The sequence below is a fragment of the Martes martes genome, assembly GCF_963455335.1.
Source record: "Martes martes genome assembly, chromosome: 3".
In the NCBI taxonomy this organism is placed as follows: Eukaryota; Metazoa; Chordata; class Mammalia; order Carnivora; family Mustelidae; genus Martes; species Martes martes.
In genome coordinates this window covers 153,596,475-153,612,055 of record NC_137890.1, presented here as the reverse complement: position 1 = coordinate 153,612,055, position 15,581 = coordinate 153,596,475, and the positions used below count along the sequence as shown (strand labels likewise).

Sequence of the window (15,581 nt, the reverse complement as noted above, 5' to 3'; positions counted from 1 at the left end):
CCCAGCAACGTACTCCATCACAGTGGGACCTCTTCTCTTTCCTCAGCCACTCGGTGTAGCTGAACTAGGTTTATGCCTTCAGTTGTTATAAAATAAGTATGGTGTGCCTCTTAGACCATTTCTAAAGTTCCTTTCAGCTTTAGAAACTCTATGATTTATATGTGACGGAAGTGGGAAGGGAAAGGCAATGTTAGTTTCTTACAGAATCTACTCCATGATTAATGTTACTTTCTTATAAAAATATATTTGATGTAGCCATCTGACTTTATATGCTTTTATGGAGGAAGCTTAAGGAGAAAAACACCCGTGCCTTATTATATCTTTCAGTTAGCGAATGTGAGGTACAGAACCCTTGGTAAAGTGAAGGCCTATTAAAAATTTATGCATATTGTCAAAAAGTCTTGCACAAACACAAAAATGACCAGCCCCAGAGTTTGCAGTGATTTAGAAAGCAGAACTACTAAAATGATAAATATTTCCCTTGAGGTCTGACACTGGGCTTCAATGGGTCCCACCATTTCAGACTCCCAGGACAGAGATTTATCTGTGTTTCATCAAGTATGAAAAATATATGGATGGAGGGGCTTCCGGCCGCCCACCCCCCCCAAGTCATCCGGCTACCTCCATTAATGTCAGCAGGCTCATAAATTTCTCCCATGTTCTAAAGAAAGCAGCTTGTGCCACTGCACAGAAGCCTCCAGAAGTGTCACTTGCTGCCTATAAATTCACTTACACTCAATAAAGGCAATTGGCTGCACATGGACTTAATTACCATCGCCCTCCTTAGGAAACTGAGGGGTTCACCATTTCTCAAAGGAGAGGAGGAAAAAGGAGTGTGCAAAGCAAGGCAGTTTCATAGTGGCACATCAGAATCTGATTTACTCATTGATGTTTCCACTTATTAGTGGATATTATAAGTAGTTATCACTCAAGATGGAAACTTCCTTCTTGATTCGAAAGTAATACCTTTGCTCATGCTTGAATCCTATGGGAAGCTCCCTGCCCCACCCTCTGCCCATTTTTTTTTTAAATTTATTTATTTGTCAGAGAGAGAGAGAGAGAGCACGAGCGCACAAGCAGGCAGAGTGGCAGGCAGAGGCAGAGAGAGAAGCAGGCTCCCTGCTGAGCAAGGAGCCCGGTGCGGGGCTCAATCCCAGGACCCTGGGATCACGACCTGAGCCGAAGGCAGCCGCTTAACCAACTGAGCCACCCATGCGTCCCCCTCTGCCCATTCTTATTTGAGCAAAAGAAACAATTTATTAGTGATCACGTAATTTACTATTTTGATTACTCTTCAGTTGAGAAGATGACATATACAGCTTACTTTCACTTTCCTGGCTTAAATATTTTTTTGTAAAGAGAAATGGATACCTAGGCAAGAGCAAAGCACTCTAGGAAGGAAAGCCGAGATTTCCCATTCAAATAGGCAGCCACCCGTTTCTGTCCACGCACTCCTACTTCAAAACCCCAGCGTTGTTCACCTGCCAACCCTTCCTCATTTAATGAGTCAGGCATTCTCTTGTCTATCCCAAGACTCCAGGAAGCCTCAGAGGGTAGTCATAGGAGCAAAAGTGTAAGTTAGCAAAACAGATGCATATGCTCTCAACTCATTTCTTAGGTGCCACTTTTAAAAATAAATAATCGGTTACAGACAGCAGCAGAATGAATTCTAGAAAAGGGCAGCTTTAGGGCATAAAGGTTAATTCTGAAGATTCTCTGACCTTGCTTGGTTAAGTGGCAAATACGGATTTGTGAAGCACGAAGTCAGGATGATTTCTATCCGAAACAACACATGCATGTTGACACATGTCACCATAGGACATAGAAAGTAAGAGTGAGCTAAATCAAACCAAAGGGCTCTCTATCCAAGGAACACTCAGCCTGGAAAGTGGATGGCTCCAAAGTCATCTGGCTTTCGAAGTTAGTGACCTCAGTCTGTAGACTTGTGGGCTTTCACTTTCCAGGGATAATATTGGTTTTAATTTTTTCAGTAGTGCTCTGCCCCTCCTTCAGGTGATTTCCTATATAGTCCCCTTCTCTAGACGGGGTGACCAGTGTGGCCATAACTTGGGCCCAGGGCTAGTCTAAGTACAGTCCTGGGGCAGGGACTTCAACATCACCCGGAGCTCGTTAGAAACTCAAAGTCTACAGCAAAAACACAGGCAACAAAAGCAAAACTAGACAAGTGGGATCGTATTAAACTAAAAAGCTTTTGTACAGCAAAGGAAACGGTCAACAACATGAAAATGCAACCGATAAAATGGGAGAAAATATTTGCGAGCCATATATCTGACAAAGGGTTGACATCTAAAATAAATGAGGAACTCCAAAAACCCAATATAAAAAAAAAACTGATTAAAAAATGGGCAAAGGAACTGAAAAGACATTTCTCAAAAAGGATATACTAAGGTCCAATGTGTGTGTGGGGCACGCTAAAATAATAGAAATATATATATGTGTGTGTGTGTGTGTATATATATATATATATCTATATTATATATATATAAAATGTCTCTGCCCTTAGTTCCTTGTACAGACTCCTAAAACCCTTGTCATTTCCTGAGTGATCAGAGCACCAGGACCATCCTTTGTTCTAGTAATTATTCTTTGACCCCACTTCCTCACACAGGGGCTTGTAAATCCTGGGTGATAGGAGCGTCTTTTGTTCCACTGAAACGATGTCTGGTGGGTGGCTGAATAGGGGGCTCGCCCTGAGGAAGACGGCCATGCAAAGCTTGGAAATTTCAGTCCCACTCTCTGCTCCCCAGAAAGCAGAGAAAGGATGGAAACTGAGTTAATGATCAGTCATGCCTACATGATGAAGCCTCCGTGAACATCCCCAAAGCATGGGGTTTGGAGATATTCCAGGTTGGTGAACACGCTTGGGGGCTGGGGGCCTCCCCTCCCCCACACCTTGCCCTCCGCATCTCTTCCATTCAGATGGTCACCTGTCTCCTTTCATTGTAGACCGGTACATGTGTTTCCCTGAGTTCTGTGACTCCTTTTAGCAGATCATTGAACCCAAGGCAGGAATCCTGGGAACCCCAACTTATAGCAAATCAATTAGAAGTACAAGGGACAGCCCGAGACCCATGACGGACATCTGCAGCAGAAGTGGTCTTGTAGGACCCGGCCCTCGGTCTTTGGGGTCCGGTGTGGTCTTCGGGTCACGTCTAAGCTGTGCTGAGCTATGGGGGACCTGGCTGGTGGTGAGAAAAAGTGCTCCACGTGTGGAAAACGCACACAGCTGGTGTCACAGGTGAAGGGAACTCCTGTGAGCGTTGAATGGTGGTTGTCAGGGGAGGGGAGTAGGGAGGAATGGGGTGGCTATTAGTCAAAGTGTACAAAGTTCGGGTCTATGGACCAGCACTTCTTGTAGGTCTAGCTGTATGCTTACAGTTAACAATGCTGCATTGTATACTTAAACGTTAGCGAAGAGGGTAGATCCTATCTTAAGGGTTTTTAGCGTGCGCACGCACGCGCATGCACACACACACACAGAGTAATAAAGTAAAAAGACTAGGAGGTGATTAAAACTTAAAAAAAAAAATGCAGGCTCTCAGTTCCCACCCAAGTCCTTCTGAGGATGAGGTCCAGCAACCTGTGTTTCAAAAGGCTTTCCAGCTAATTCTGACGCAGCCTCCAGTATGAGCCCCCCCGCAGTATGGCCCGATATTAGTGACAATATTTAGTTAGACCTTCGGGTATTCCCTGCCCATGAGCTCAGCTCGACTCACGTATTCCATCTGCTAAATCCCAGGCCCTGTGCTTGGCTGGGAAAGGACCAGAGCAAGACATCACTGTCCCAACCCCTCAAAAGCTTGTGGTCTCGTGGGACAGACACAGAAGCACGGCGGAGCGGAGGGTGCAGTGGGAGCTGGGGCTATAAACCGGAGTCATCCCCAGCCCACAGAAAGGGTGTCTGTCCACTGCATTCGCAAAAGAGCCTCAGGGCCTGTCTTTTAGCAGGACTTGGCACCTGGCTGATTTAGCGTGACGGCTGGCACAGTGCACGTGATTTCACGCAGGGGGTGCACCTGTCCCCGAGGCCTCGCTTGGTAGTGCCGGGCACTTAATTTCTCGTCCCACTTCTTCTTAAGTCCTGAGCTCACCCGGATGTATTTTCCACCAAAACAGATGGCAGAAATGTTACTCACCTCCTGGTCTGAGCAACCTACATGTGTTCACGTCTCCTCTCCAGACCTCAGCTGTGCTGATTTTCTGATGATAGAATTTGAAATAAAGAGCTCCTCACTCACCTCCCTGGGTGTGACAAACCCTTTCCCTTCTATAGTCCATTCTGGAAGTTATTCCTGCTCTATGCAGGAAACTCCGGGGAGGGTTATAAGTATAAAGGAAAGAACCAGCTGTGGGCCCTACTACCCAGACGGTGTCTGCCATGTACTTTCTAGTGATTTCTTCTTGATGTCTTGAAAAATCCTTGGAAACCCCAGTTCTGAACCCTGCCCTGAAACCAGTTCTGGTTTTATAAGACGTTTGTGTTTTTGCAAGTCTTCACGCCGCCGGGTTTCAGTTCTGTAAGTAAATACTTAGGTTTTAACCAATTTCTCGCTTCTCTGAACCCACTCTGAAATCTGTAAGATAAGTGGGGCACGCCAGGTCCCCAGAATCCCACGGCGCCTCTCCCGCCTTCTCCCTACACAGGACCATTGCCATGCTCACTGTGCAGATGTCTAGGAGGAGGGGAAAGAGAAGGCATCAGAAAGGAAAGCCCTGGGTTTCCAGGTGGTATGGAATGAGCCCCGTGGACTCCCATAACTGCCAGCTTTTCCTGCAGGATGACACTGCATGCAGGACAAGGTTTCTGCTTCTGGAAGGCTCAGAACAAGGAAACACACTTAGGGGTGTGGGATCATCATGGTTTTTGAAATCCAGAGACCTGAATATGATTTCCAGCCCTGCCTCTCCTGAACCACGGGCCCTGAGAGCACCACTGGTGCAGACTTTCTAAGCCCTGGGAGCCCTGGGATCCCAGAAGAGCACCCGTGGGAAGCTCCTGGGGCAGTTTCTTCTGTAGGAGAGTGGAGGGCCACAGAGGCTGAGACAAACAGACCTCGTCTGAAGGAATGAATCTTGGTGGAAGCTGGTATGGCCCCGAGGGCTTAGGACATCCAGAAGGGGACCACTAAAGACCAGATCGGGGCGAGACCTGGACAGCCCTCCACTTTCCCATGCCAGCAGGGAATGGGCGTTCTGCCTCCATCCAAACCACTCACCCTCAGTGAATTTCTGCTCATGGCCCAGGGCTCTGCTGGCCAGTGAGCATGGTCATCCCAGTTTTAGAATCTCCTCCAGTTTGAGTTCCTGGAGCCCGGATTGCCATAAACTGGGAGAGCAAGAGAAGAGTCTCCTTGGGTCCACACACCTTAAAGCGACAAAGCTTAACTTGCAAAACGGTGCACAAAAGGACAAATTTTTCTGCATTTCAATGATATCTTAACTTTAAAAATGAAACAAGCAAACAAACAAAGCTCCCGCCACCCAAACAAAGCATTCCAAGACCTCTTCCAGAAAGAATGCACATTTGCTGGTGATCTGTAGACATGTCACTGCTCTGCCCTGGGGATCTGAAGCACATTCCGTGCTGTCTAATTCTTGCTTGCCTGCCCTGTTATTATCCCCTCAACTTTTTTCCCCACCCCCAGCCCTGGCAGCCCTGCCTCTCCCTGCTCCACCACCAGCCAGTCCCTCTTTATGGAGATTTCCAATGCAGCATTTCAAAAAGATGCTCACAGCTGGGATTATAAATTTCCCACACCCGGGAATGGAAACTGCAAATTTTGTGTCTAGAAAATGATGGCCTTTCTCTATGCTTGATATAATTATGGAGGGTGTAACACGTGACACACACATGTCTCCAAGGATTTTATATGAATTAATCGATTTTATCCTACCTGTGAGTTAGATGTTATTAAGATTCTCTTTTTAAGATGAGGAAATGGAGACCCAGAGAGGTTACGTAACTGGCTCAAGGTCACACTGTCTATAAGTCCCAGAGCTGGGAGCTGAAACCACGTTGCCTGGGTCTACAACCTCTACTCCCTTCTGTGTGTTTGATTTATAAAGTATATATTCATCATGAATATGATCACACAGTAAGATTAGAGACAGTGGCTCTGTCCACTACATTCCCAGCCATGTCCACCCCACTGAGGACCAAAATCATCCCAAGCCTTTCCTCTTGATCATCCCTCTGGACTGTGTGTTGGCTTAAAAAATGGAATAAGGCTACGTAATTTACATCTCTTGCAGATTCCTTAAGGGTATGTGGATTAAAAGGAGTTGGCTAAAATCCGAGAAGTGCCACTGGGCCGATCCTAGAGCTAGCCCTCTATCTGGGGTGTTACACTCTGTACTGAAGGGTGAGCTGCACTTTGGACCTAGTTGCCACATATCGAGAAGTGGCAATGCTCCGTCACAGGACAATTTGTAATTTGCAAGGACTGAAGGCTGGGGTCAGCCCTGGTTTTCAGGTGGCCTGATGCCCGTGAAGGCCGGTTCTTTGGTGGTCGGAGCCCACAGTCCCCCTTGAGGGCTGGCTGTGAGCAGGCAGCTTCCCTGAGGTTCAGGGTTCTCACAACCCTGAGGGGCTGGAGGGGGGCTCTTCTGAGACCCTTGATGACACTTTAAAATAAAGCTTACTGATGGATTTTGAAACATCAATGACAGTTTATGACGGATCCCAAGCCAGGAGACATAGCAATTGTAGCAAGATATTTTCTGAAGACAAGTGTCCCCATGATAGTGCTCTCCAACATGGTAGTCACTTGTGACATGTGGCTATCTCAACTTCAATCTAAATTTATTAGAATAAAATAAGATTAACCATTCAGACCCTCCCTAATTACCTTGCAAGTGTTCAAAAGCCACATGTGGCTTAGGTTACTCCGCTGGACAGAACAGAAAGGCTGACGGGACAGCGCAGGTCTAGAGTAAAGCACTGTTCTAGAACAAACTTGTGTGGTTCTGTCCTTCATCGAGAATGCTACCGTGGAAAGGAGAAGAGTGCGTTGTCTCAGAGCTGTTGAGTGGTGGGGTCTGCTGAATAGTGGCTCCCCGAAGTGCTGGGTCCTAACCCCTGGAGCCTGTAAATGTTCTCTTATATGGAAATAGGGTCTTTGTAAATGGGGTTAAATTAAGGATCACGAGACAGGGGGATTATCATGGGTTATCTGGGTGGGCACTAAAAGCAATCATAGGAGTCCCCCCAAGAGAGGAGCACAGAGAGATTAGGGACACACAGAAGAGCGGAGACTGAAGGGATGCAACCACGAGCCAAGGGATGCCAGCCCCTTCTGGAAGCTGCAAGAGGAGAGAAGCAGACTCTCCCTTAGAGCTGCTGGGAGACGGTGTGGGGGGGGTGGGGTGGGGGGCAAACCGCCCTGATGACACCCTTGACTGCACATTTCCAACTTCCAGAACTGGGGGAAAATAAATTTCTATTGGTTGAAACCACCAAGTTTGTGTCATTTGTTACAGGAGCAATAGCAAATTAATGCACAGTTTAAATTAATGTGTAAAGCACTTGGAATTTCTGGGACTGAATGAACACTCAATAAATGTTAGTCTCCATTATTATTATGATTTTAGATGAATACACACCGAATGTATCCAGTCAGCAAGTGTTTCTAACTACAATGGAGGCCAGTGGTGAGCTAGGGCAGCGGGAGACCGCATTTGAGCAGGGTCCCAGGGGTGTGAGGAGGTACTGAAGGTTGGGTGGATGGAGCTGGTGCTTCCTTGATGAACAAGTGAAGCGCCCACCAGCTGAAATCATGTTTGCAATATTTGACAAAAACAGCTATTCTGAATAGTTCAGCTTTTACAAAGGACCAAGAAACGCAACTGCCTCATTATCCAGAAGATTCTTGGCAACTGGTGTGAATGAAGTGTGAAGTGAAGGGAAACACACCACAGGAGGGAATGTCAGCCTGGAGCCTCCCCAGATGGAAGGAGCCGGAAGAGTAACTCCAGGAACAGGGAGAGAGAATCAGCCACATTTTTACCATGACTGCATATTCAAGAAAATCCAAAGGAATCAACTAAAGGACTATTAGAAATTACCTGAGAGTTCACATAGCTGATGGTGCAAATATATATATATATATATATATATATATATATATATATAAAATACAAAAGTAAAAAAAAAATTAAGATTAGAACTCACAGCCCGGAGAACACAGTAATATTGTAATAACGTCAGGTGGGGATGGGTGGGGACGGGTGGGGACTACAGTCATGATGAGTGTTGTGTAATGTACCAACTTGTTGAGTCCCTATGTTGAACAACTGAAACTGATATGACATTTTATGTCAACTGTACCTCTATAATAAAAAAATATATAAGTAAGTAAAATATACAACAAATAATAACAGGAAATGATATTTGGAGAAAAATCTCATTTAAAATAGGAAAATACATATGCAATTCATAACCTCAAAGAGAAACTGATGGGGCCCAGGTGTTTCATCTGCGCCATCTCATTAGCCACTCTCAACAACCGCAGGTGGCAGGTGTGGTGACTTCCTGGTCCAGGTGGCCAGGGTGGGGCTCAGAGGCTCCCAGGGCACAGAAAGTGGGCAATGGGTTCTTAACGGCTATGTGATTTCTCTCCTTCTGTGTCTTTCTTCCTTTCTCTTTCTAGTTTTCTTAGCGGCCAGCTAAAAAATCAAAGGCAAATGATAACTGAGAAGTCATAATTATAATAATGTGTCCAAAACAGCTTTAGTCTCAGTAACATAGATGACTCCATTTTAGAAATCACTTAAAAAGATGACATCACAGAGTGAAACATAGAGGACAGGGTGGTTCACAGAGGAGATGCCAGACTGGCAAAACCCAAAAGAGTTTCACACTCCCCACAACGCCCCCTCCCCCAATAATAAGACAGGTGCAAATGGAAAGATTACCAAGAACATTTTTCTTTTATCAACTTGACAAAAGGTTAAAAAGTAAGTAACTCAGTCACTAGTAAACCCATGCTGTAGAATGCTAAGCAATCATTAAAAACACCTTCTGGAAAATATTTTAAGGACATGGGAGAACCCAGGGTTAACTTTAGAAAAATTTAAAAAAGTCATAAAAGTGAAATGAAATACATATGTGAGAGAAAAAAGACAGGAGGAAATTTACCAAGATCTTCTACAGTAGCGACTTCAGCGTGCTGAGGTCAGGAATGATTTTAATTTTCCTCTCCACACTCTTCCCTGTTTCGTGCATTTTCTATATAAGCAAGTGCTACTTTTAACGTTGGCAAACCAGGATTCCTTTAAAGTAATTTAAAAATTGACTTACAAAACATTATACATTAATTATACATTATACATTAATTATACATTATACATTTGTATAAATTATACAAAACGAGTATAATTTGGCAGCTGTAAGTACTGATTAAACAAGCTCAGCATACGTATTCTAAATTGTGGGAGCCTATATTAATTGTTACTTCTGGCAACTTTTCCGAGTTGTCATCATGTGTCCTATTGGAATTTAGCCCGAGGACTGATCATGTTTCAGGTTTCAAAAGACAGTATTTGCTTTTTATTTGTCTTTGATTTAAAAAAGCCAGGAAAAGGATTTTTATCAAAGGAAATCGGGTAAGTGTAACCCAATTATGAAAATAAATTTGCTCTTGATCTTACATCACTTAAAAAAAGAGGAATCTTTATGTTTTTGTGAATGATGCCCAGCACGCCCGTGGGAGCTGCTCTAACTCAGCCTCCAAACCATCAGGTCAGTGGCATCAGGATGAAAAATTCTCAAGGGACCAGCCAGTGAGGGCTGGGTCTCCAAAGGAGCCCACAACTCCTGGAACAATGGAAGTTCCCCTCCTAGGATGACACCAGGGCCCGCCAAGTCCTCCGTGAACCTTCTGGAACACAACTCACATTTCCTGCCAGCCTCATGTCTCCCAATTCTTTTATCAAAGGATGATTTCCAAGAGTATTATGCAAGCATTGCATTAACCTACTTTTGAAAATTAGGGTTTTAAAATTCTCAATATTTATTTTGAATTATCCCAAATTGATTGCTCTCTTTCTTTGCTTTTTAGTATATTTTTCATGAGGCTTTTTATTATAAAAATAATACTTATTAAAAAGGACTTCCAATAGCACAGAATATAAAATAAAAAGTAACATTACCACACGAGCCCCTAGACGTAGCCATGCTAACAGTTTCCAGTGTTATCATTCCAGAAATTTTCCATGCATATACAAACATACATTTAATAAGTTAAATATGTGTATGAATGTATGTGCGTATGTACATATATTTTATAGATTTCAGCTTATTTGGGGTTATAATTGTACACAGTGCTTTCAACTTGGTTTTGCCGCCTAGCACTAAATCGGACCTTAAAACATAAAGCATCGTTTCATTTATAGTAGACGTATTTGTGTAAACGTATTCCCCACAGTCCTGAGAGGAGGGGAGGGAAGGTCCTGGCAACTGAGGGTGCTGAACGTGGGGCATAGCCTTCTCACTGTAAAAATGAATTTTATTATAAACCTATGTGATTTCATCAGAAGACTCTATTCTTTTGAAACTATGCCTTTCTACCTAAATGTCCACGATTGTACAAAATCACCCCAGGTATATTTCCTCTGGACACAATCATGTAATTGGATAAGAGTGGAATGCTGCAGAACCGTGGCTTGCATGAATAACTGCTTACTTGTGGAATGCACAACACTTCTCAGCACCAGGCTCATCCCTGGGGCTTGCTGCGTGACTGGGGGAGGGGCATTTGAGCGAGCAGGTGGCTACTGCCCGGTAGAAACAGTCATGGCCTGGTGTACAAGTCTAAGTGTCCTGCGTTTCTTAGCAACCCCATGGAGTAGGGGTGAGTCTGGTCCTCATAGCACAGATGAGGAAACTGACCCCCAGAGAAGCCACACGACTTGCCCAAGGCTACACAGCGATCTCCAGCCTCTGCTCTTAATCATTATGCAAACTTCCAGGGGCAGGAATGGTGGGCTCAGGGCTAGTCAGAACTCAAGCACGAGACAGGGAGGAATTCCGGAGGGAGACTCCTCAGGGACCCTAAAGAGTCTCAACTTGAACAAGAAGTTAGTGAGGCAGAAAGGGGTGGGAGGACGTCAGAGAAGGTGGATGAGTGCGGACACCGATGGTGTCCTTGAGCCTCACCCTCTAGGGATTTTGATGAAGGAGGGGGTGAATGCTGAGATCCCAGTTGAACCCCCAGAGTGGCTGAAGAAAATCTAGGGACATCTGGGTTGTGCTTGTCTTCCTGGGCGTGCAGCTTGCTGGACGGGGATGGTAGGGTTCGGATGGTGGTGAGGAGGGGGCGTATTGGTGGATGAGGGTTGGAAGGAGCCTGTCCATGCCCTGAGGCTGTGCTCCTGGGGGATGTGGAGTTCCTGGGGGATGTGGGGTTTCTGAGGGAACTGGCATCTCAGTGAAGGTGTGTGTGCTTGGAAATAAGAGGCCAGGATTGTGGGTACACAGTGACTGGGGCATGTGGCAGAAATCACAGGCTGTGGAAGGAAGCCCTCCAAGGACCAGGGAGGCTGGCCACCCTGTGTTGGACCAGATAACTACACTTTCACGCCTGCGCGACTGGCCAAGGCAGGGACAACAGCATGTGCCCAGACGTCATTCACTCTTGGTCCAGCCCCCAACTGGTGAGGTTAGGATTTAACCTCCCTTTGTCGTCAGATGCCATAGGGGAAGAAAAGTGGTCCAACATTCCTGATAGGCATTTGAATGGACTCCGAATATACTCAAAATAGGTCACCTGAAAGAGACTATTTCAAATCAGAAGACACTGAGTTACCTACAACGGACAAAGCTAAGTTTTCCTTAGATTGTGAGCAGGAGACTGGGTAGTCCAAGGACAAGGTTAGCGAAGGGAAGACTGGGTTTTGACATTTGGATAACAGAAAAACATGCTCCTTTTAAGAGCTAAAAATACTGATATCCTTGCTGATACAACACCATTACATTTTTAACAGCTTTATTGATGTATAATTGATATATAGACACATGAAGTATACAGATTGGTAAGTTCTGACTCCCTATACCCATGAAACCACCACCAGAATGGGGAGAGGAAGGAACGTGATGGAAAAAGGAGGATGTATGTGGACATATATGCCTCCCTTTCTGTTAATAGCTTAATTCACTTTTCACTATAAGTATCTTTTCACTGAAAACGTCCCGTTTTACTATAACATATCCTTGACAAATAAGATATCAGAAGAAAAGCTTAGCAGTTTAAGCAATTTTGAATTTTTAAAAATCATCAGTATTTTAAAATTGTATTTGTACAACAAAGGACAGAAATCCCCAATTGAAAGCAATTAATTGCTATATCAAACATTCATCAAGTTTGTTATAAAACTTCAGTGTTATTGGGATCCCATACAAGGTTACTACAAGAGGATTTATGATGGCTGAAATGTCTCTAAATCATTATAAAAGTAACTGATACATACTATCTATCGCTGCCTAACACATTACCTCAGAACTTCATGATGGAAACAGCAAATGTTTATGTAGTCACTGTTTCTGTGGGGAGGGACCAGGTGTGGCTGTGCTGGGGGTCCCTGCCTCAAGATCTCCCAGCAGGCTGCAGACCAAGCATCAGCCGGGGTTCCAGTCTCATCTGAAGGCTCGCCTGGGGGAGAATCTACGTCCAAGGTCATCCCATGGCTGTGAGCAGAAGTTAGTTCTTCCCTGGAGCGAGGCCTTTGTTTCCTTCCTTCATGGGCCTCTCCCCTGGTCAGCTCACAACTGGCTTTTCTCAGAGCAGTGAGAGACAGAGCAAGAGAGAGGGCTAGAGAGGGGGGCCAGAAGGCAGTGACACTCCATCCCTATCCCTTCTGCCATTGCTTTTCCTTCAGAAGGAAAATTTTAGGTCCAGATTCCACTCAAGGGGAGGACATTATGAGGAGCAAAGGGTGAAGTTACCAGAGGTCATCTCTGAGGCTGCTTACCATGGATATGAATATCTTTTAATGTCATTTTTTGAGATGAAGTTTGATTTTCTGCTGCAGACAGATCAATTCTCTGGTTCTGATGAGCTAATCAAAGCAGGGGTCTGAGCATCTTGGACCCAATGGGAAGCAGCGTGGTGCCCATTAAAGGAAACAGATGGCCAAGTCTGGCCTCCATGGCTCCCAGGACTGATCACTACAACCTGCCCTCATTTTCTCCCCCTCTCGAAATAAAATAGATTTTAAAACTGCTCTAACTAGGTTTTCTACAAAGTGTTTGTTCCACTGTGTGAAGATTTCTGTGTTCCCCAGGTGTCTGTGCTGCTGTGTGTGCTTCTCTTAAAACCTATACCTTTAAATCATATAACATTTCAATCAAGAAGACACTTCTGTGGGGAGGCCTGGGGCCTTGTCCCCAGAACTGCTACCCAACCACCCACCCATCCACCCATTTCAAGGAGGCCCAGGGCCTCCCTGTCAGGTCACAGGTTAAGCAGCTGTCTCAGAGAATTCTGACAGAGTGGAGCTGTGATTGAGAATCTCAAGGGTCACCCAAGTAGAGAGGTTGGCCAGACCCTGGAGGGCAGGGCAGCAGAAACTACTTGTGCCTGGACCCCTTGGCTTCCCGACAGATCTGGCCCATGAAATCCACCTGTGATGTTCAAGTCCATGTGATTATAGGAGCATTATGTGGACCTTATTATTTGTTCATTTATTTAAATGAATATTTTCAATCATATATATATATATATACACACATATATATATATATATATATGAGAGAGAGAGCACACATGTGCAAGTGGGGGTGGGAGGGGTAGAGGGAGAGGAAGAGAGGGTATCTAGAGCAGGCCATGCCCAGTGTGAAGCCCAACACAGAGCTCAATCCCATGACCCCAACATCATGAACTTAGCTGAAATCAAGAGTCAGATGCTTAAATGACTGAGCCACCCAGGTGCCCCATTATAAGGACCTTATTTTAAAAAACCAAGCACCAGCACAAAAAGCAATCTCATTAAAAAAAAAAAATTAGCTCCTGAATTCTTAGCCTTGACATTTCACTCTTCAAAAGGAAGCCCAAAATTCCATGAATCTATATGGACGTGTTTTTGTACTTGAAAACATCCCAGAGCCTCAACCCCTGCAGAAGAGCCATCAGGATATATGTCTGTGTGGCTCACGTTTACCTGCATTCAATGAACCAATGTCGGATCTGGTCTTGAAGGTTCTCCTTGATGTCTGGACCCTCTATTAATTTCAGGTCATTCTTGATTGTAACCAAGGCTTTCCTGTAGTTCTCCTCATGCTTTACCTGAGTCTCATTCCTCAGGGAGCTCACCTTCTCAGCCTGGATTATTGTAGCACTGACTTCGTTAAACAGAGGAGGTGGATTCTGAAAACACAAGCAAAAAGGTTGAGATCATAAAGATTATTGTGCTGGTGAAGGGCATCAGATGCTAACGAAGTATGCCAATATCTTTGATGCTATCTTATCAAGGCCTGCGAGAAATACACGGAACGAAAGAATCAGGTGTGGCAGGAAAATCTGAAGAAATGATTCACCACTATGGAAAGGAAAGATGGGGATCGCGTCATACCAATTCCCAGAATCTGGGGGGTTGAAGTTAGCTTGAAAAAGGCATAACTAAGAAAATACAGTTCAAACTCCTGAAAGTGTTTCCAAATCTTCTTGGTTCACGGGAAAACAAAGCATATAGAGGAAGAAAGAACATGAAGCAAGACCGGTGAAAAGTTTGGGTGCTCTGATTTCAAGAAAAACTATCCCCAAATCGACTCTGCAAACATCTGTTCTATTGTTAAAAACCTCCCAAGTAGGAAATTCTCAGCTGACTCCAGACATTCACCCCAATATTACATCCTTTTTTTAGACTGTTCTACTTCAAAATCTGCTGATTAGCAAGTCAACAGATGTCTGGCTATTAAGCACCAATCAAATGCTCAGTGCTGGTCTATGTCACCTACCATCTTAAGAGAAATACAAAATCACGATTCCTGATCTCAGGGTCGTGAGTTCAAACCCCACATTGGGTGGAGGGCCTACTTAAAAAACAAAAACAAAAACAAAAAACAACAAAACAAAACAAAACCACCCTAATCATTTTGAGACATAATTCTTGTTCTCTAGAATTTCTAAAGAACTGGAGTTGGCAAGAGAAGAGTAACATAAAACATAGTGGCAAACAATGTCAGATAACCTAGACCTTCCAGCATGGGTTTGGATGGAAATTTCAAACTAAAACAGACTTGGAGAAGGAAAACATGTACGGGACAGAGGTACCTGGTATCCTCCCTCAGCAAGATGAAGGTCTGTTTCCTTCACGGATAAAGGATTTGAGCTCTGAGCAGTTCAAAGTTAGCCTAGGCCATCCGGCAAATAAAGGGCATAGTCACTGCTGCAACCAGCCCATGATAGCTCATGAGAGCCAACTGACACATTTTCTGGAATATGGCAAGCTGGTTGTTAAATATAGCCATTCTAAAATGCTTAATCATAGTAACTTATGAAGCAAATTATAATACAAAGTTCCCAATACTCAAAACTCATCGCTTCCTAATTATTTTGCTGGGTAGT

At 44.5% G+C, this 15,581-nt stretch overlaps 1 protein-coding gene across 1 annotated transcript in view; it reads right to left on the bottom strand.

Annotated features, from left to right (window-relative positions):
• DRC11 (dynein regulatory complex subunit 11) overlaps positions 1–15,581 on the bottom strand; it is a gene marked incomplete at its 3' end in the record, with an annotated part of 147,095 nt that overhangs the window by 98,765 nt on the left and 32,749 nt on the right. The window contains exon 6 of the mRNA XM_080799646.1: positions 14,176–14,381. Within this exon, the coding sequence (XP_080655772.1) occupies positions 14,176–14,381 (206 nt within the window). The remainder of the gene's footprint in view (positions 1–14,175; positions 14,382–15,581) is intronic.